Consider the following 21895-nt stretch of genomic DNA (forward strand, 5'->3'; position numbering starts at 1 on the left):
TTTTTTTCTCTTTTCTTTCCCCAGGCTCAAACCTTGACAGCTGACAATGGAGCTGACATAAAACTTATAGTCAAAGGAAAACAAACTTAAATACATAGCGACAAGAAAATGCATTGCTCCCTGGTACTGCCACAGTGCTGTTCTGCACAAAGCAATCAGGGTTAAATCTAACAGCATCACAGGAGGTCCTATAAAAAATGACAGTAAGTCACACAAAGACACAGGAGCTTCTTAAGTGAGCCATGAGAGGAAGAACTCTCCACGCTCTCCAGGGCTCCACCATGGTTGAGTTTCAGAGACATCATGTTGACAACTTCATTAGCAGCACCCGTGTGCTAAAACTCTCAAATTGTTCAAGAACATAATCACATGTTAAGATTAAGAATTTGGAGACCCAGAGTTTCAATCTCCTCCAGGATTGAGAAAACACAAGCAGGCGCAGAAAGGCAACGCAGTGATTGAGGCGTTTTCTCAGCCTATCCCTATGAGTGGTGAGGCGTAGGATGAAGAGAGTGGGTTTGCACTTTGAGGTATAGCTCAGCATGGGGCCCAGGATGTTAGGCTGTCCCCATGTCCCTGGCCAGCAGGCTAGCTAGAGAGCCTGCCATTATGGGCTCGCCTCCATAGCAGGGAGGCGTTGGGGGGAGCAGCAAATTTCATTCTTCAGAAATTTAATTATATCAAGATTAACAAGGGAGGTAATTAATTTCTTTAAGATGGGTATCTTTTAAGTGCCTGAGGCTCAACTTTGTTGTCAAAACTGTATATTTAACCATTATTTAAGGGGCAAAGTTTCAAAGGCAGAAATGAAGGGGATCACTACTTTGCTATGAATATGGATATATAGGACATTGTTCCTTTCTAAATAGGGAGATTGCAGTGTTAATGCTAATGTACACATGCACATTTAAGGTGATTTTAAAATTTTCAGAAACAAAATTTTAAAAACTGGCAGCATTAACTACATTTAAAGTCCTCATTTTCTTAGACTGTTGTGGACAGGCACAGCAGCATTAACTCAAGGTTGAAATCAGAGACTACAGTGTGTACCACAAGGCCATCCAAGGCATTAAACCTACCAACAACACAAATCCAAATATAATCATTTTTTCGGGGGTTCTGGCAGGGAGGAAGGTGGTGTGACACTCTCACATGAGTCAAATAGTGTTTTCATCAATTTCTCTGCACATTTAAGATATAAGACAACACATTATACATCCCATTTAGCTCGCTACTTGAAAAGGATCCCAAATGCTTTCTAAAGCAACTGAAAGCTTATTCTAGCCAGTCCTGTTTTAGGCTTTAGTGAAAGTGTGTACTGTTTTCCCTCTTCAGGCTAACTAGAGATTTATATCCACTCATGTGCAATCTAACTAATACTGCAAATACTACTGAAAATGATACATGTTATTTTATTGTATGATTGGTATACAGTGGATCTACCTTTAATCCTCTCTCCATCAATAAGAATATTTTATTATTGTCATTTCTTGATTGTGACTCAGCGACTTAAGTGGTGAAACGTGGACAGCCCATGAGTGAGTGTCTGTGTTATTACTCTTGGAGGTCCTTTCCAGGAATGAAGACATTAAAGGCAGTGAGGCTGAATCAAGTTGGCAGTTACCATATATTCAAGATCCAACAGATAATAATGGCTGCTATAATATACAAATAGCAAGATACAAATATGTCAGAACTAGGGAGGTAATTAATGTAAATAATTTAAGTAAATAATTTTCTTATCTATATAATATTTCTTATCTATTTTATATAGACGAAACAACAATCCAAATCTCAAACATAATACAGTTAAATACAAACATACCTAACTCTATATCTATATCTATCTATCTATGTATATATATATGTACATGTAACTGCTCTGCTGTTCAGTGTTTCAATGTTCAATGCTTTTAAAGCTGCCATCTAGAAACATTCTGCTAGCATGGTTAAAATGTGCTTTTCAGCCACACTAGCAGGATGGCTCCAAGGTATGGCAATGCTGGTTGGTTAAGGCGGTTGTTCAGTCCATCATACGAGCTTTGGTAATCATCTGACTTGTCTAGTGACTAGCGCCACCATGAGGCTGACATTTTCACTTCCTAGTGAAAAAGCTTGACAACTAATAGAGGGATTACCATAACATTTGGTATAGATATCCATGGTAGGCAGAGTTTGCATGATTGTTATGATCTTGACTGTTCCTATAGCACCCCCGTCAGGTCATAGTTTTCACTGATTCTGTGAAATATATCAACATCTACGAGACAGTCACTTTTCATCTAGACATTCTTTTCATCCAGTTTATGACCAAAAAGCTTTCTGATGAAGGCACAGACCTTCGTCTTCCTTTTCTCCCTTTGTAATACCTACAAAACTTATGATGTTCTCATCACCTTCAGCTGCATGCTAATGCTCTAAACTCAAACAGTTAGCATTTAGCTCAAAGCACCAACTATGCATACAAGTGCAGCATCACAGTTTTAGTCTTGTTTACACAGGAGCTTATCCACAATGACACTGAATTGGAAGCTGATGTTATTTGCAGTTTTAACTTTGATTTACTTCTTTACTGAAGTTCTATTTGTGATATATGCTTTAAGTCAAAATGCCAATAGCTTGTTCATCTGTATGCTATATGGGTTTATCTCACTATAGGTGCGGGTAACTGAAAAACATCTGTAACAGCTTGTGTTACACTGAGTGAGGTAGCTATGTTGTGTCCTTGACCCACTCTGTACTTGACAGTAAATAACATCAAAATGATATGTACAGTATATAGTGTGTTCCATACTTTGTGCATTTCCGTATAGCGCTATAACAGAGAGGATAAATAAATTCAACATAAATGAAGAAAATAGAAATACATGTATCTTTTCATGTTAATGATATGGGTGCATTATAAATGCCTGAACCCACAGTCCACGGTGCAATAATCACTGGTGGTACCACTCTGTTCTGCATTGTGCAGGGGAAGGGAAAGTTGGCAAAGTGCACTATGTTAAAGCTCTAAGAGCAAATGGCATCTGGCCAAGGAGCTCCCGTAACCATTCTGAAGACTCAAGTCTGTCTCCTTTGTCCTCTCACTGGAAGTACAGAATTAAGATGTAGAGTCAAACTAATATTACCATCTTCTTGACATTATGAAACCAACAGCAACCCCATTGTGCCCTCTTTAATCATATTTATGTTGCATGTAGAGAAGGAGAACCCACATGGGAATCCTCATGCTTTCTGCTACCTTATGCTACATACAAGTCATGCTAAAGTTACTGTATTCTACTTCATATCCCATCCTGCATTACTTAAGTGGAGCAATAAATAAATAGAATAGTTAATCGGGGGTTAATGTCAATGCTCCAAGTGGATGAAAGAAAAATCTCCATATTGGTAAGAGCAAAAGTGGAGGTCCACATGTTTAGGAAAGCCGTGTGTTTGGTTTGGACATGGAGAGGAACAAGAGGGAACCAAATACTATCCCCAACAGACTATGAGTAAAGGAGGGAAAAATATCAACAGGAATAAGAGATAGTGAGGAGGAGCAAGTGGTTTCCTCCATGCTGTCCCCTTGACTAGCATTCGGGTTGGCCTGTCTTCTTCTTAACCAAACAGCCTGGTTGGTCCTAGTCCTCTGAGTCCTTACGCCCCCCACCCTCCAGCACCGGAACCCTCGTGCTCTGCGAGTTTCCTGTTTGTCTGGCTGAAGACCTGGCCATTTTACTCCCAGGCGGCAGACTGGAAGCGACGCAGGAGGAGGAGGAGGAGGAGAAGGATAGGAAGAAAAGCACAAGAGAGAAGGACAGAGGGGAGGTTGGCGGGGAGAAGGCAAAAGGAGAGACACTGAACACTCCCGAGTTGGGATTGATTTACTTCATTAACCGAGATTACAAGTTTAACTTACAAACCAGAGGTCAAAATTTCTCATTAACAAGGGGACCGTGGAGAACCTCAGGGCTTGGAGACCACTCTTATTACTGACTACACATTTCAATCTGTCTTTGATGTTCCATGTCTGCCTTTCTACCCCCTCTTTCCCCCTCCTATTTTTTGGCAGCGAGGTTGATTTTAATTGTAGCTATAGAACAGAGCATAGTTTGCCTGTAAGCCAGCCTCCACATCTGTAGTGAGTGCAGCTTTAGTGATATTGGGTGCAGTCCATAGCTTGGGGCTAATTTTAATGGTCCCCCCCCTCCCCTTCATTGGAGACTCAGATTGTTTTCCACGTGATTCCTGTTAATTTAGCTGGAGGAAAGGGCATCAGTTTTCCTTGTGCTTTTCCCCCTCTCTCCCCATGCCTCTCACTCTATTGCCTCACTCCTTCTTTCTGATCTACAGCCTCAAAGAAAGAAGGTGAAATGAATTCAAATGGAAAAATAGACTGTGCTCACTATTAAATCGCTCGCCTACCTTTGTCCCTCGCATTGCGCCTGGTCGAGACAGATACGAGAAAAACAGTGTGGCTGTGCAAACCGAGGCAATCTAGCTGCTATTGTCGCTTTTTACGTCAACAAACAAAGCTCTTCCTTTGATGTGATAAATGGCCTCAGCGGTGGGATGATAGCTACGAGCTCGTAAATGTGTCAAGGATGTTTCAAGGCTCTGAGCATGTTTAACACTGCAGGACATTGAGCATTGAAGCACATTTTAGATCACAGAATCTTTAATGCTAACCTTAAGAGTGTACCGAGGAAACCTCTGCCTTTCATGTGCTAGCAACATAGAAGCTATGCACTTTAGTCAAGATGCACCAAATGGCAGGAGAGGAAATCATGCCAGACAAAAATCAATGAACAGGAAATGAAACAGTAAAGTGCTCAAATAATGTGAAATGTGTGAAAGTACAGAATATAGAAGGTGTGATGGAATAATCATTATGAATAAAGCTCTGTATGACTGTCTTCTGTCCTCAGTTCAGTAAGCTAAAATCCATTTTTATGTCTTCCTTGTACAATAAACAAATACTGATGTGGCTATAGAGAAGCAAGGGGCTGGAACATGGAATACATTCTGTAACCGCATAAGCTGTAAGCACGTCACATATTGTTCAGTTGAGTAGATGCCAACGGTTGAGCTGCAAAATAACAATAATAATGATAGAAATGAACTTCCAGCTGTGATAAGCATTTAATTTGTGTACATTTCCTATAGAGATATATGAGTTTTTGTTGCTTAAGAAAACTAGGAAATAAGATATCCTTTTTTCAATAGCTCAACACTTTTTAATCAGGCATTATAGTATTAGAGTCCACATCTTCAAGCCAATGTTTTGAGGGTATTTGAGCCATATTTCCATCCTCCTTAAACTTAAGTCTTTTGTCACCGCATCTCATATCTCCATTTCTTCAAGGTTGCTCATCCTTGACTTTTGTGTTGAACTTCAAAAACCTGTGTGTGTATGTGCGTGTGTTTTTAAAGCTGCCATGTGTGTGTGTGTGGGGAGGTCCCTATGCAGTGACCCACTGCTGGGGCCACAGCAGGCCTTCTTCCAGCAAGCCAGCCAGCAGCCTCAGCCATTGGCTCCTTGGAACTAATCCACCCTGCGGAGCCCTGTAAGGCCCCCTTTGTTCCCTCCTCCAGACTAGATCAGGCTGGAGACAGACACTCCAGCCTTTACTGGCTATCAGTTTCACAGCCCATGGCAATCCACATCCAAGCTCAGGCCCAAGCCCAGCCAAGCCACCATCAAATTAAAGGTGGGTGAATAGGGGTGGGGGGGGGATGAAGCAAAATTGTGTCACCTGAATTCCGTCACAGTCCGAACATGGTGAAAAGGTGGTCTGATGAGGAAAAGAACAAGCAGGAGGGAGGAAATATTGAAGAGGAGGATTTCAACAGGAGTTCTGCCTCTCGGTGAACTGAGCAGGATCTCAACAAGGCCATTATCTGGCTCCTAATTTGAGCTCTGGCACAGCACTGAAGGGCTGCCTTTGTCTGGGATTAATGCGGAAAGCTCAGGATGCGATGTCAGAGGGAAATAATCAGCATGGGCCCTTCATAACGTTGGCTGCTTGTGCTCCTGGCCAGGGCCCCCCGGCTCATTTCTGTGGAGATGAAATCTATGACAAGCCCCTCAGTGAAGCTGAGAGCAGGCAACAGTCCAGTAACACCCACAGGCCTCCAGGCATCCTGTGACCCCCTTAGAAAAGTCACATTCACTTTGCTCTGGAGAAGGGAAAGAGAACGCTGCAGGCGCTTCCAGCCCATGTGAAATGAAGAAATGTGAGGAGGTGAAAACGAAGTGAAAATAAGTTAAGATTTCTCCTCCGCCCCCTCTGCAATCACTTCAGAGGAGGGGCACACTGTGACTTCACTTCATTATGCCTTTCTAATTAAACATGAACAGGACATCAAAAAAAGGGATAAAACAGACAATTCTAGCATAATGTATATTTATGTTTATGTTGTGTAACTGCATTTGGGAAAGCAGTTTGAGAAAGCAGCCTTTTTCAAATGCAGCAGAAGGTCGCAGGCTAATACCCATCAGGGTAAAACATTCTGAAAGAGGTTGGCACTGCACTCAAGGACCAGAAGTAATGCTTTTATTTTGTTATTTATGCTTTTTTACCGGGTGCATTACTATGCTCCTCTGCAGCATATTGCTGCTAAGCGAAGGATGTGAAGATGCAACTCGATAAGCAGGTTATTAAAATGACCAATTGACATTCAGAATTCAGGCTTATTTTAGATTCATCATATTTACAGATGAATATGTAGAATTTAAATGTTTCCCCTGCCGCCTAGAGGAAAATGTGACTTGGTACAGAAGCTTTGCATGACTTCATGTATGACCCTATGCTGGAGAAATATGATCCTCAAGTCATTGCTTTGGGAACCTCAAACAGGCTACGGTTCTTTATGATAACACAGTTCAGCTTAATTAAGAACAGACTAGGCAAGTAGCATGGGAGTATGTCACCAAACTCCCTGTAACATACACACATATTTCCTACCATCTATGTCACATTGATCAGCCTAAATTGTGGAGAGTGGATATTAGACTGATTGTTAAACTTGGCTGATGCCGAACAGATTAAGCATGAAGAGCATGTGTGGTAACAAGAATAAAATTGTTCTGCAAACTCAAGCCGTGGGGGAAGGAAGATCAACAAAAAAACCCTGTCCACAAAACAAACCCACTCCCTGGTGCCTCCAGAAAGGTATTGGCTCAGGACTCCAATGGGAGATTTCAGATTTGTTCATCTTCATCCACTTTGTAGATGAATAAACATGAGAACAATGGTTCAGAGGGCTGCACACTGTGTCGCCAACCCACGAGTGCACTTCACAGCTCCCTCACCACACAACCTCAGTTGTGGATACACACAATCAAGTTGATTCTGTAGGAATAAGGATGCCAATCTGGAAGTGGATTGTTACTCAGTCTATGATCAGTGGCCACACATGAAAACAGAACTATGAACACACATTAATATGAAATAAAATTATTCATTGATTTCACTTGGACAGTAACCCATGGGCCGGCAGCACATGGAAATGACACAACCAACATTTTTTCTGTGTAACTGTGTTACTTTGGTGATGAGACATTTCAAAGCTAAAAATAGAGCTGTGATAGTAAAATTGATGATGAAAAGCATGTTTTGTTTCGTTGATGGAACGGGACTAAATTGTTAGTGGTGGATTATTGGACGTTAAAAAACAAGAAAAAGCAATCTTGTGTGTAGGCTATCAAAATAAAAACAATACATCCCTATCATTGATGTGACATGTGTACAGTTTCCTATGTTGTCCCAAATACACAGTGAATCAATGACCAAAAGATGATGGCTTCAACACAAAAGAAAGTTTGCTCAGAAAAAAGTTTTATGGGCACTTTACACTATAATTCGGCAAAAAGAAAAACACAATGTGCTGTGGTAAGGGGAGATAAAGAGACGTCCTGTGGCCACAAATAAAGTGGAAAGAAAACCTGAAGAGACACTTGAAAGTGCAACATACATCCACAAATGCCTTGGTAAGTTGGGTAACTTTAAGCACTAGCATTAAGCATATAAATTTGCTAATGTGAAGCCAACTTTACTGTGTAGTCAGATATGTGAACTTGTCACAAATTTGCTAACAAGCCATGTTGGCTTAGCCTGGCTGAAAATTGATTTTTCATGAGTCTGGCTTCCACGCTAAAATTGCTTAAGTTACTGTGTTAGTTCACAAGCTTCAAAGCTTATGAGTGAAACACGATGTGGCTTTTCAGACCTATTAAAATGTCATCAGTAAAACTACAAAGGATAAAAATGACTTCACCAATACATGACCCAAACTAATAAGCATTTTCGTCTGAAGATTACGACTAAATCTAAAATGGCTGCTAAAACAGTGATGCTGATCTCTAATGCTGCCTATTCTACATTCTGTTTTGGTGCTTCAGTCTTTTCCCTCTATTTTCAGTAAATGCTGCTCTTAAGTATGCTTATAAATAAACTTGAATCTGAATAGATTCTTAATAATTTGTTGGTACAATTTACAGTTGAGTGTAAGAGGAAATATAGTATAACTGTAAATACACAACAACTGACAAACACTCAATCAATAAACCAATAACCACTTATTTATCAAATTACTATTGTCCACTTACATTTCCATTTATCATTTATTTGTATCATTTTTATTTGAACTATTGAATTACAGAAAAAATGGGAAAAAATATTATCATAATCTCACATTTGGTTCATCTCAGAAAATATCAGAGCATATAACATGTCATATATATATATGTATATATATATATATATATATATATGTATATACAACATGTTTTCAACATGACCACTGAAGAGTCAGAAAAGGTTAGGGTCATACTCCCTCTTTTAGTTATATTTTCAATCTGCGCATTTTGACATCTTCACTTCGTTTCAAATATATTACATAAGTTGAAACAATCAAGAATTAAGGTATGTGTTCATATCTAAAACATTAAGCCTGGTTTTTAGAGCAATATAAAAACTGTTGGTTGAAAGGAAGTCCCAAGAGTAGACTGTGATGTGATCATGTCTTCCACCAAAAGAGGCCACATGTTATTCCATCAGCAGTGACTAAATGGGTTACAGAGGCTGTGCCTGTATAGATAATGTAAAATAAACAATAGATTTTTTTTTTTGTTTTGGAAGAAATGAGTAGGCTGGCTCCACTGAGACACTAATCTTGTTTCTACATCGGGAAAATATGGTGTAACAAGATGTGCTGTTGAACACTGATATATAAGAATTCATGACAATAGCTATTAGATGGACATATAAAACAGAAGACAAAAAGGAGACTGCCTGTACATTGGGCAGCCAGTAAACTGTGATTTTACATCATTCAATACCACACCCTATTGGATTAATTGTCCTTGGAGCAAAGTTGGCTTCTCATCTTGTTAATAATGTCAGAGAACTTTTAGAACTTTCTGACTACCACAAACCTTGACTTAGAGTCGCACTAAAGCTTTGGAGTATTGTGATGTATAACCTAAAGTCTCTGGACAACAGCAAGATAATTAGATTCAGGAGAATATACTGCATTAAAAACAAAAAATTCTTTCAAACAACTATTTGACCAGCAGCTGGAATTGGAATTCACTGCTTTACCTGCAGTTATGGATCATTTCTTATTCACTGTCTTGCAGATACATATTCTGTGACTCATTTTCTTTTTTTTTGCACATCTAGCAACCTCCGTGTTTTAACTTCTCAAAGTCCATGAAAATTATCACTGAAAGCTGTCTACACAAAAAATACACTCTAAGAGAAAAGCGGAGAAATACATTATCTCGGATCATAGAATTCTTTGTAGAAAGCCCAGTAGGCAGGCTGTCATTATGTTTATTGTTACAATATCGTCAGTGTGGCGGTAAAAGACCCTCACCTCCTCCTCCATCACAAATGCACTGAATGCTACTCTGCAAGACCCTCACCTCCTCCATCACAAATGCACTGAATGCTACTCTGCTTAGATGTCTATCATGAATGATAGAATATATTCTTTATACTCAACAAAATGTAACAGAAATAAATAAAAGTTCCCGCTTATATATAAGAAAGATTTCTACAGATTGTGATTGAAGGTAGATATGAGATGAGATCAGTTCAGCTCTTACCTCTGTCCCTGATGGGGTGGCCCCTGGTGAATCCACTTTACGTTTTTTGCGAGGTCCAATGGCTGCTAGTGCTGTAAGGTTGGCATCTCGCTGCCTCATCTGGGCCAGTTCCTGTTGTTGCATCTGGGACAGACAATACAAATATTAGAAAAAAATTGTCACTTCTATACAATACATAGTCTAGTACCGAGTTAATAAATATGCCATGTGCAGTGAAGGGACAGACCGACTATCAGCCTGGCCGATTATTGGTTCCAATATTCAGCATTTTTCTGATTACCAGACTCATTTTTTCTTTGGTCCAGTTGTTGATAAAATACTACTTCTACTAATACTTTGGCTCTGATGTAACATTTTTTCTCTGTCTTTAGTCTTGTTCAAGATCCCACTCACAACGTTATCTGATTGGTTACATGTCACAACCAATAGCCTATCAACACTGAATAATCTGACCATAACTAACTGTCAACTAAAGTTATCAAATGAATGTAGCAGAGGAAAGGGTACAATATTGCTCCAAAATGTAGCAGAAAATGGAAATACTTGGGTAATGCACATGTGCCTCGAAACTGTACTTTAAATTAATAAATTGTACTCCAAAAATAATGGTCTGTGAGACAGAACTTTTTTGGCTAATAGCAATGATGGTCCCAACCTCCAAAACACCATTTACATTTCTGTATATGTAAACCACATAAAGGTGCACCATGACAATTACACAGAATTTAAGCCTTAGGAGATTTTAGGAGCATTTTCAACTACAACTGTAAGCTGAGTGCCGTAAGCCATGGTGAGATCAACTGAACAATGAGATGATTAAAATCAAATGTAAAAAAATAAACTACAGGGGCATAAAGAAGAAAGATATTCCTTTTCTTCCTTTTGTCTGTTCATCCATGTATTGTATTAGCTCTTCTGAGCCAAACAAAATGGAAGCCTGTTGTCAGCCATTAACAGAGCTGCTGTCAAAGATCGTGTGTGTGTGTAATCACATGGTCCCATTGTGGTTTTTGCAGTTTGTGATGTATAAGGGGGAAGCTGTGTGGCGGCAGTGCCCAAGGTAATGTCATGTCTAGCCACAGGGCTGGGGGGAACCCAGTGTCGCTGGGAGCTGCCCTTTCTATTGGGTGGATGTGTTAGGCCCTGGGGCCATGGCACCAAGGGTGTCAGCACTCCTTCAAACATGCAAACATAGTACACACACACACGCAGTCTTATTTCCATCACTTTTGGGGACATTACACAGACTTACATTCACTTCCTAGAGGCTTAGCCACTACCTAACCATAACACTAAACATTACCTGCCTAATCCTAATCCTACCCCTTACCTTAACCTAACCCTAACCTCAACCAAAGCAAGTCTTCACCCTAATATTTAATGATTTATGTTGTCGGGACTTGTATTTTGTCCCCATAAGTAAAACGGGTCCTCACAGTGTGACTGTGTAAACAGATTTTTGTCCCCACAACTACAGGAATACGTGTCCACACACACACACACACGTGGCCATCAATCTTGGCCACAGCATAGGGAATGCCTACCCACCAGCTTGCCTGCGTGCCTGCCTGCTGGGGGAAAGAGGCCTGGGTTGAAGCGAACAGGGACAATCAATGAGCTCTTTCATGTCTTTCATGTTCTTTTATGTTATCTCTCAGCATGCGTTCGCTGAGCAGAGTGTTTGTGTAAGGCATGTATGTTGTCTGATCAGGGGAAAATTTCATGTTACCTTCAGATGGCACTCTTTAAAAGGTTGCTTTGGTGTATAAAGTCTGATCTAAAATGTGCATGCAGTTGCCTCTGATTTTTTCCCAAAACCCCGATGGCAAGGCATGCCCTTTAGGGTGTTGCCACTTCACATTTAGCATGGCGGAATTGTTCAAAGATTCAAACACGCTGACAACACAAAGTAGGGTAAATAATAGCAGTAGTACCAACCAGCTGAATATCTAAACCACAAATATTTGTCCATTTTAAAATAAAATGATAAATAAGTGAAAATGTAGATACTGTAGTGAAAATAAATACAAATTAGTAGCAACTGTATGAAGAAGCCCGTGAAGTGATTCCAGGCGGAAACAGGCTCTTAATACCATGCAAATGAAGACAGAGGATATAATGGAGTCAGAAACTGGAGAATGTGGCTGGGTGAGGCAAACAGGCTGGTGATGATTATTGCCCTTGTCCACATGGCAAATGTAGCATTAATGTTATCAATGCTAACCTTATTAGACTTTGCCACAAACAACACACAAATCTCTCAGGGCCTGACCTTAAAGAATCCTTCTGCAAAGGGAGCTGAGAGAGTGATAGAGCAGCAGAGAGACAGAGAGAGAGCAAGAGAGAGAGAGAGAGAGAGAGAGAGAGAGAGAGAGAGAGAGAGGTCCGCTATCTCACTGATGGCACCAGGATGCCGGCATCTCTGCCTGGCAGTTGGCACCAGGCATGGGCTCCCAGCGCCCACAGCAACTGCCTGCATTTTCAGATTTATGACTGTATGATAAATGAAGACTTCATTTTACCATCTGCAACCCTCCAGTCTGCGTTTCCCGTCAATAAAGAGCCCGCCATGACACAGGGAGACTGATTTCTGATTTCAATCTGGTGCCAATATGCCGAGTCTACCTTCCTTTAATAGTTGCCAACTGATACAAGCAAGAGCTGGTCCAGGCTTTGATAGATTTGTTTTCCCTATATATACTCATGTAGTTATGCATTCTTAATACACGGGTGTTAAGAAAATCTCCTGTCAAGAATGCTATCAGTTTCTTTTTGTGAGATTCTACATGTTGCCATTCCTCCTCTTTACCAATGCCATTTGTCTGTTCTGCAACCTGTCATGATTTTACTGGTACTGCTGGTATATTAAATGATTTTGTAAGTAAGCCATCAGGGCACCATATTGATAAGGAAATCAAACCTGTGACGTACAAGTACAAAAATCTCTCTAACTTCTCAACCCGCCCACAGGCAATGTGAAGCAATAGGTGCAATCACCACCAAAAACGGCAAAGGTCACTACAGAGATTCGTCCCAGACTGGAAGAATAACCAACTGGCAGGATGCATACATTTGCCAGGTCCGATCAATGGTACCGCATAAATATCTGCTGTTCCAAAGTCACGTAAATACCAGTGCATCCAGTCTGCCTGTATGCCCTTTCAAAGCAGGGAACTGGAACTTGTAAAGTCAAATTATTAACAAAGGTCAGCAGATGTAAAGCATTTTAAAGATACCCGACAGAATCAATCTACAGCTTTGTTAGAAAGAGGTTTTAGTCCTGATGTAAAAAGCACAATGTCAGGCGATGGTGTTATGTCAGTGTTGGGAAGTGGGAAATGTATGCAAACGCAAACATGCATATTTCTGGGGAAACACTTATCACAGGTGCACAAAGTCAAAGCTCTCTTACTGATGTCCAGTGCAATGCAAAAAAGCAGCACTTAACACTATGATGATACAATGTGCTGAAGCTCTGAATTTAATATTAACCAGATCAGGGCCTCTATTCATCAAGGCTCTCAGAATCACTCCTAATCTCTAATCAAAGTTTGATTACAACTAAAAATACACTGCTGGATTAAGCTTCCACGCATACTCCCTGGAAGAAGTAAAAGCTCTCCTTTCAGAATAAATAACATCCCCTAACATTTTATGACAGTTAAAATATATAGCATGAAATTGCCCACAACCAACCCTTAAAATGCAAATTTTTTTTTTTTTACTATGAAAGCTTGATATGTGTGAAAAATCCAGGTTGTGGATACTGAATTACATATAGTCATCAGATTATTCGTGTCATGAGGTTATGTCCTAGAAAATTCTTCCAAATCACATTTAAATAAGACTAGGACCTCTAGTTGGAGGGCAGTCGAAGTTAATATTTATCAGCAGTGTAGACAGCTGCTTTGTGAGCTTAACAAACAGTGGATGAATCACAGTCGGAGCTAACAAACTAAACAGTGAGCCTGAGTAAAATGAAAGCTAAATAATATACTATTTTAATTGTGTTTTCCTTACTTATTTTCGTTATTGACTTATAGACTGAACTGATTCCGACCCTTTTGCGTTTTATGAATTAGGAGTTATATTAATTATATTCACTGCATTCAAATATATGAAAATTTCTAAAATTTATGACAATTTCTTAACATGAATTTTCACCAATTCACTATATATTTGTATATTAATACAGATTTGAGAAGTGTGGATGAAATCCACTGCTTTTTGTAACAGACTACACATTTAATTGCATGTAAATCAGAACAAATCAGTCAACCTTTGCATGTTCTGACTTTACTGCAACCACTTGACAGAGAAAATAAGAAAACTACGCATGATAGGGTGAATGTGCACAACTAACAATAATGCATTGCTTTTTTATTTGACTTGTCTACCACATCTTGTCTGATCTCAAGCTCTGTGCCCTTAATAGTCATAATAATCTGTAAAACGTCCAACAGGACCTAAATAAGAAATAGCAGGGCCTTTTCTTGACACAGAAGAAATAGCAGTATGTTCCCTTATGACGCAAAACTGTCCAAAATACGGCAAGAACCTCTGAACGCTCTGATGCGCTTGAAGTGAAAAGGAGGGGGCAAGCTGTAGGAGCCATGATGGCCAACCTGCCGTTCTCCATCTCTGCTGTTTTTAACAAAGGCTTTTCTCTCCATACTCCCTCCCTTGTCCTGGCCTGAGGGGCTGCTCGCGGCCCCCCAGACGCTTACAGACAGATGTCCTTGGTAGAGCAGAACACGCTCTGCTTGACGTCACAAGCAGCTATGGGGCTGTGACGGAAGCTAAAGGGCTGTCTGCCCTGCAAAAATGGCAATGTAAAAGCAAGACCATGGGTTCTAAATTGGTCTGTTTCTTACCCTCCCCCTAGAAAGCTCTGGTCCAACAGGACACAGCAGGGGAGCTTCTCACTATATAGACATAACATATGTCACTTTTAGTGAATGCTTCTTTTTCCCAGAAGAGTCTTGGTAGAGTGCATACATGGCATACACACAGGGGTGCTTGTTGCTGCTATCCTGAATGCTGAACTATAGATTATAATGGAAAGTGTTTATTAGAGTGTGTTTGTTGACAAAATGAAGCTGTATTTAAATGAATAACTAAAAGAATTCAAAACGATTTTCAGAACTTGACAGAAAACCTGGATATGGTCAATGCTATGGGAAGCACCAGACACGCGGAAAGTGAACACACTGATGATGATCACCTGATGGCTGATATTCACTGCAATGAACACTACACTCTTTTTAACCAACTTACGTTTGTGTAATGGTGTGTAGGTAGATGTTAGTTTAAATATATCAAAGTGTGCCTGCGGGGTAAATGTACTGCATTAAAATAGTGAAAACAATAACGTTTACATCTTTTGTGCTTGAGATAACTAGCTCTGGAGTGGTCTACACAAACATACCACAATGTTATATTAACGCCAATAACTGTTATTGTGTTGTTATCTGTTGCTGTGTGTTTTTGTTGCTTTCTCTTATATATAGTGTTCTATATTTTATTACTATTATCTGCTTAAATTATAGCTATTTTCCTAGCTCTTCTTTTTTTCCCACACTTATGTAAATTGTTTATTATACACTTTTCACTATCCACTTTGCTGATGTAACAATGTGAATTTCCCCATTGTGGGACAATAAAAGAAATCTTATCTTATAATAATAATATTCAGTGTCAGCAGTGTAAGAGAAAGGCTGGGAGGATGTGACTGACATTCTGTTCAAAACTTTGCATCTGAAAGATAATAATTAGTGACTTGCTTTACAACCACATACGTGTGTTTGTCTTGGTGGTCCTGGTGGCCCAGTGGTGTAAGACGCTCATTGTGTTTCCATAACAACACCCGTTTGAAAGTGAAATTTGGCACAGACATTCACATTTCCATCAGGATGAACTGTGACCTTTTCCACATAGCGCCATCAGTTTTTATTTGTCCAAAACTTTGGTTTACGACCAAATAGCTGCAAAACTAACGCACTGCCATTAGCCTCAACTCTGGCTTTATTGCTAATTATCAAATGATAACAAGATAACTACACAAAACATGGTATCGTTTAGCAACAGCATGACAGCATTTCAGAATATTAGCTTGCTGATATTAGCTGTGCCTACATAGAGCATCAGAAAGCTTCTTGTATAGACTTTAGTCTTGTTTTCATGAACTGTACTATATTTACTGTGCACTGACTTGACTCAAAATGAGAAACAAATCTCAAAATGGTGCACATTGGTTAATAATTATTTTTAATGCTGCATAAATAAATAAAACATTTAATTGTCTCAAAAAAGTTTTTTGTTTGCACTATTACACTAGTAGTATACACTGCTAGTATACACTAGTTATTCATATGCATTAGTTACAATCAAATCTGTGTGTACAAATTTTCCATGAATGAGGCTCCCTGGAATTTGGCATACACACAAGGTAAGATATTTTTTCCTAACTTCATCAAATATGAAATAAAAATAATTGTGTTTTTTCAAACACCAGTTTCAAGTGCTGCTGTCCAAAACAGTGCAGTTTCCTACTGCTTCACATGAAGGTGCATTGACATTTTATGTTTGTGTTTTATGCATGTCTGTAATCCAATGATCTCATTCACCTGACACCCACATGGCCGACATTACACGAACATCTGTGAGCTGCATCTTGAGGCCTTCCTTCATGTGAAGTGCCTGGCAGTTAGTTTGCTGCAGGGAGAAGGGCCATTTGCAGTAACCAATCAGGTTTCACTTCTCCATCTGCACTCAGATGCTACAAAGAGACGAGTTCAGCCTCAAACTGCTAATGTAGGCAAGTCTTTGTGTTGGATAGAGACATGTATGACTTCAACAGAATTCAGTAATTACACATGACATCCTTTCTCAAGAGAAAATACTCTAATATTGAAGTTGTTTCTGAAAATACAGTTTAATGTGTGCATGATGTTAATGCACTGCACTTTGAACTGTCACATCTAATTGGCCTTAAAGGCATAGGTTTCATTGTATGTTATTCACTGTTGAGTATCTAATGTATATAATAGTCATGTGTATAAATAGTATGCATGTTACATAGTATGCTGTTTTCAAGCCACCAACCAACATGTACTGACATTTATCACAAGATATTTTACTGACACTTTTATCCATTTGTGTTAACACAAGACTGAAATGTATTAAGAAATACTTTGTGTAAAACTGAGAGAATTTTCAGTTCCATTGAACACAAAGCATTTTTACACACAGCTCTCCTTAAATATTCCAGTAAATCGGTTTGTGATTATATTATTTTACCTATGGAGATGAATAATAAAAATACATGCATGAGCTAATAGCCTTGGCTCAGAGTGTTCCTTTTCCTCTGAAGCTGAGTATGTTAGAAGTGTTTCCAGGGCCAAGGACCAATTATTCACAGCCCTCAGCTGTCCCTGGAGCTAAGGTCATTATGTGAGTGTCACTATCATGGCCCAGTGGTTCCTCTTCATCTGCAACTTATTTGCAGGAATTAAACCCTGTAGAGGGAGACATATGTGTGGATAATTTGAATGTGTCTAACAGACTTGATGCCTTTACTTCGGAGCAAGTATTACTTTTATAAATAATAACATTTGCTCTGCACATTGTGCCAAGGAGTAGTGCTTAATGACAGAGCCAGAAATCAGTGTTAAGCAGAATCTGACGGTGCTACACAGGAGCGCAGAGAGAGGAGAGTGGTGATCATTAAAAATACTGCTTATCTAAGGGAAAATCTCCTACTTTAAATGTTCTCTCGCTTTGTCTCATTCTATGCTGTCGTGCTTCGTCTAGCAGTCTTCTCTCTCCCTATCTCTCTTTTTTTTTTAACATTTAGATTCACCGCTCGTCACCTTCTATTGATCACGCCTAATTTGCATCCAGGAAAAGATGAGAACTCAGATATTCACACTTCGAGAGGACGATGTCAATGATTTATTCATTTCCAAATCAAAAAAAAGGGAGTGAAAGGAAGGTAGATGAGAAGGGGAATCTTCATAGGCAGCAGGCGACTAGCAGGCTCTGAGGCTGGGCTCCTCTTCCCCACACCGCCCCCAGGCACATGGTGTGCAAGTCCTCCTAATTAACAAGGTGAATCATGCTGCCGCTCTCTAATTAGCCAACATGACAATCTAATGGAAACATGCAGGCCGAGTTGGCACACTGAGCATCACTTCACAAAGAGCCCCGGTACTGTCCTTCCCATAAGAATTTCACAAAAATGACACCTCTGATTTTAAAAGGAAAAAGAAGAGAAAAGGTGGGGCAGAGAAGTTAGGGGAAGTGTGTTTTTGGGAGAGGTCAGAAGGGAGAAGTTAGCTGGTGAGGGTGAGTTTTTTTTTTTTCTCCCCTTCCCATCCTCTGTGTGCGGTGTTTGTTGCCTAATTGAAACGTGTCCTGCCTCCTGCCTCCCTCTCACTTATATCCCAGGCACAGGAGGCTGGCACCTCGCCACCAGCATAGCTCAGCATGCCCAATTCCCCTGTCGCTGAGTCCCAAGGAGTGCTCTGGTGCACAAAGAGAAAAGTGAACCTACAGGCTTGTACAGCGAGGAGACGAGTCGCTATCTCCCTTTGAGGCAAAAAAAAGTCCTTTTTTTGTTGTTTTGCTTCTCATTACAGCTCTTTGTAATATTCGAAAACACACAGGAACACCAAAGGTACTTTTAAAGCTTGCTCCTTTTTTTTTCTTGTAATATGTCTTGAGGTGAAGAAAAAAACTGAAGCTGAGACTACCGACAACAAAGCAACAAATAAAAATAGGGTTAGTGTACTATCTTTAGGACGTACAAAACAGACCTTGTGATAATTAAATTATCCCCACCAACCCCTTGTACGAGCTTTCAAAAAAACATAAAAATCCAGTAGAAATTAATTTAAATAAATGGACACCTGCTAATATAACGCATAGCCTAACTTGTAAAAAGAAGGTTTAGAAACACATGATCTTTCCACTTGAGGCGAACAGGAGCATAATGTTCTCCTACTCACAATTCTAGGAGATGACCGTGAACGCTGCTGCTCTTTTCATATGAAGGTATTGTGCATCTGTGAGGCCAGAAGACAAGAATATAACAACCATGGGTTGGGAAACACAAAACAGCAGGAATTCTCTTTGAAAGTCAGCACAGAGAGGGAGAGAACGTGGAGGAGGGTAGCAAGCTTTTGCCCTGGGGCCTGCCTAATGGGGGAGAGCGTCTCTTTGAGCAGAGCAGTTTGTGGAGGGCCAGAGGATGATAGCCTATGAACTTGCAGATATAACTGGCCTAATAAAAACTAAGGGGTTGCTACATTGTCCTCTGACACACAAGAGCCTCTCTCTGGAGAAGTGTGAGGCTCTGGCTGAAGGAGCTTTCAGTGTGGGTGGATTCCAGTCTCTCTGTGAACTGGCCACTTGTGGAGGATGCCTGGCCAATCAGGAAACATGTATGTGTGCATTAAGGCCTGGTGCATACTCGCTGAGCAGAGGGCTGAGGGTTAAATAACATACACAGCATTCATGTGAACAATTCACAATGAGGTAAAATAATGTAAATCTAACCATGGTTGAGCATATGTCACACAGATTCACAGATTCTGACATATATATTCATACAGCAAGGAAGGATGTTTAACTTTGTGATTTTAATTGGAGCCTTGCAAGGTTCAATGTTGAGCTAGGGCAGAATTAATTCGGTAGAGGTTCAAGACATTTCAAGAAATGCCGGGGCCTAGAGATTGGCAAAAGAAATTCTCTTAATGCCTGAAGACAAAAAAATATTTGAGGAAATTATTCTAACAAAATTCACACAAGTCCTCTGGAATCACTCTAAAGTCTCTTTTACACCAAAATTAGCATGTATGTTCAGGTTTTTTTAAACTCAGGTAAACCTGCTAAAAATAGGTGACAAATATGCCCTTTTGTTTTTTATTTTTTTTCCTCCCGGTGTCTCACGTTCACAGAAAGCAGAATAGGAGCCACAGTGTCCAACTTCAATAGCATGATTCTGGAAAACGGGCAAAAAACTTGCATGTCCAGGTGTCATGTTTCCATCACTGATAATCAAGGCTGCTGCCAGAAAATATCTGTGACAAGTGCAGAGTTATTTGACCCAGGAGTGAATGCTGACTGACAGTGGGTGTTAGTGCGTATTTGTCCAGTGTGAAAGGGGTTTAAGTAGAGTTGCTAAAATGGTCACAGGGATAATTGGAAAACGTTTGTGTTGGTTTGATCCTTGAATTAAAAATCCTATAAAGTGGAAATATTAACGTTTTGGGCATGGCATGGTTTGCTTCAGCAGCTGAACAGACCCAAACAGGTGCTTTTGGCCAGATTCTGGCCAGCTGTAGTAGCCAATTTGTCTTTCCTCTCCTCCCTCGTCTCTCTCTGCTCCACTCCTCTTCACCAGTTCACTTGTTTCCTATGTCCAGTTGTGCCCGCAGACGTGGTTGCGATGATGAATCTGTGGCTGCAGTGTGTCTGTGTCTGACATTGTGATGTATCTCTACTGGCCTTAACTCCCTCTCTATCTCTCTCTTTCTCTCTGCACTGCAACCCCCCCCCCCCCCCCCCCAAAGTCTCCTTTTCTCTCCATCTCTCTGTCTCTGTCTCTCTGTCATCTTCTGTCTCTCATTCTCTCACTCTCAATGACGAGGCAGTGCCGGGGCTCCTGCCTCAGTGATGGAACAGACAGAACACACAAAACCACCACCAACAACAAACAGGGACTGAGCTCCACGATTTGCCCATTGATTTTCACTGGGGGCATTTCTGAAATAGCCCATCTGACCTTTTGGCCAAATGGTACTGAATGCGGGAAACAGAGGCGCTAGACCGCTCTGCCTCACTCTCATGCAAAATGTCTGCCAGTGTTTGTCTGACCAGCCTGCTCTGATGGTGACAAGGTTGTGGGTTAGGTTGCTAGTGCAAGTACATAATCAGAGTGATAGCTATGTAAACATACAAGGCTAAAATCCCAAACCCTGCTCGTGGTACCTAGAACGTAGTGCTCCTTTTCCCTCAATACAAAACTACTGGACAAAAAACACTTTACTGTTGATTTCAGCATTTTGTGCGTGTAACACTGAAGTGAAACACACAATATGTAATTCATACCGCTAGAAATGTGTTTCCCTGGAAGTTACTGCAACAGAATAAAGTGATAGATTTCTCTGAACACCAGGTCCATGTATTTTAATAACCTGTCCTTTTAGTCACCATATTAACATTTAAAGACTGGGCTGTTAAAAGGTGAGAACTAATATTCTGCTATGCTAGAGACTGTGAGCAATGGAAGCATCTTGACAGTACTGTAAATGAGCAAAACCTCAATGATTTTCCAGGTTAGTCAGGTCAGCGTTAGTGAGCTAACTGTAGCTATTCAAGCACCTGCTATGTGACCTGTGTGAATCTACAGTGAGCAAATGATATCACTTTCTCAAAAACAAAACAAAACAAAAAAACACTTTCACCTGAGTATGACAAATGATCCTGGACTCATGGGATCCCATCTTCTCTGTTGCTCTCACTGAGGTTTCTGCCTTTTATTGTCATTTTGATTGTCTACAGGTGGATGTGTCACAAACTGTAAAGCCCTTTGAGGCAAGTTTGTAATTTTGGTCTACTTAATTGCAAAAAATAACTTGACTTGACATTCAACCTGAGCATGACCACTCATGTCATTAATTTAGTTTTTTTTTAATCGTGTGTCAATACCAGGTCTCAGATCTGCAACAGTAGTTTCACAACACACAGTGCCTGCCTTTTTTAAAAACAAATCATGTGCAAGCTCAATTTGCACGC

The 21895-nt window shown here is 40.2% G+C and overlaps 1 protein-coding gene across 2 annotated transcripts in view; it reads right to left on the bottom strand.

Annotated features, from left to right (window-relative positions):
• LOC124071722 (transcription initiation factor TFIID subunit 4-like) overlaps positions 1-21895 on the bottom strand; it is an 82296-nt gene that overhangs the window by 15107 nt on the left and 45294 nt on the right. Inside the window, exons 13-14 of one of the 2 annotated variants that reach the window (XM_046412658.1) lie at positions 10097-10219; positions 8817-9074 (exon numbers count right to left, since the gene is read on the bottom strand). In XM_046412658.1, coding sequence (XP_046268614.1) covers positions 9060-9074; positions 10097-10219 — 138 coding nt within the window. In that variant the 3' untranslated portion in view covers positions 8817-9059. Of the gene's footprint in view, positions 1-8816; positions 9075-10096; positions 10220-21895 lie in introns of those variants that run through there. The other variant, XM_046412569.1, reaches the window with a different exon arrangement.

This window comes from Scatophagus argus, chromosome 1 (assembly GCF_020382885.2).
Source record: "Scatophagus argus isolate fScaArg1 chromosome 1, fScaArg1.pri, whole genome shotgun sequence".
NCBI classification, from domain to species: Eukaryota; Metazoa; Chordata; class Actinopteri; family Scatophagidae; genus Scatophagus; species Scatophagus argus.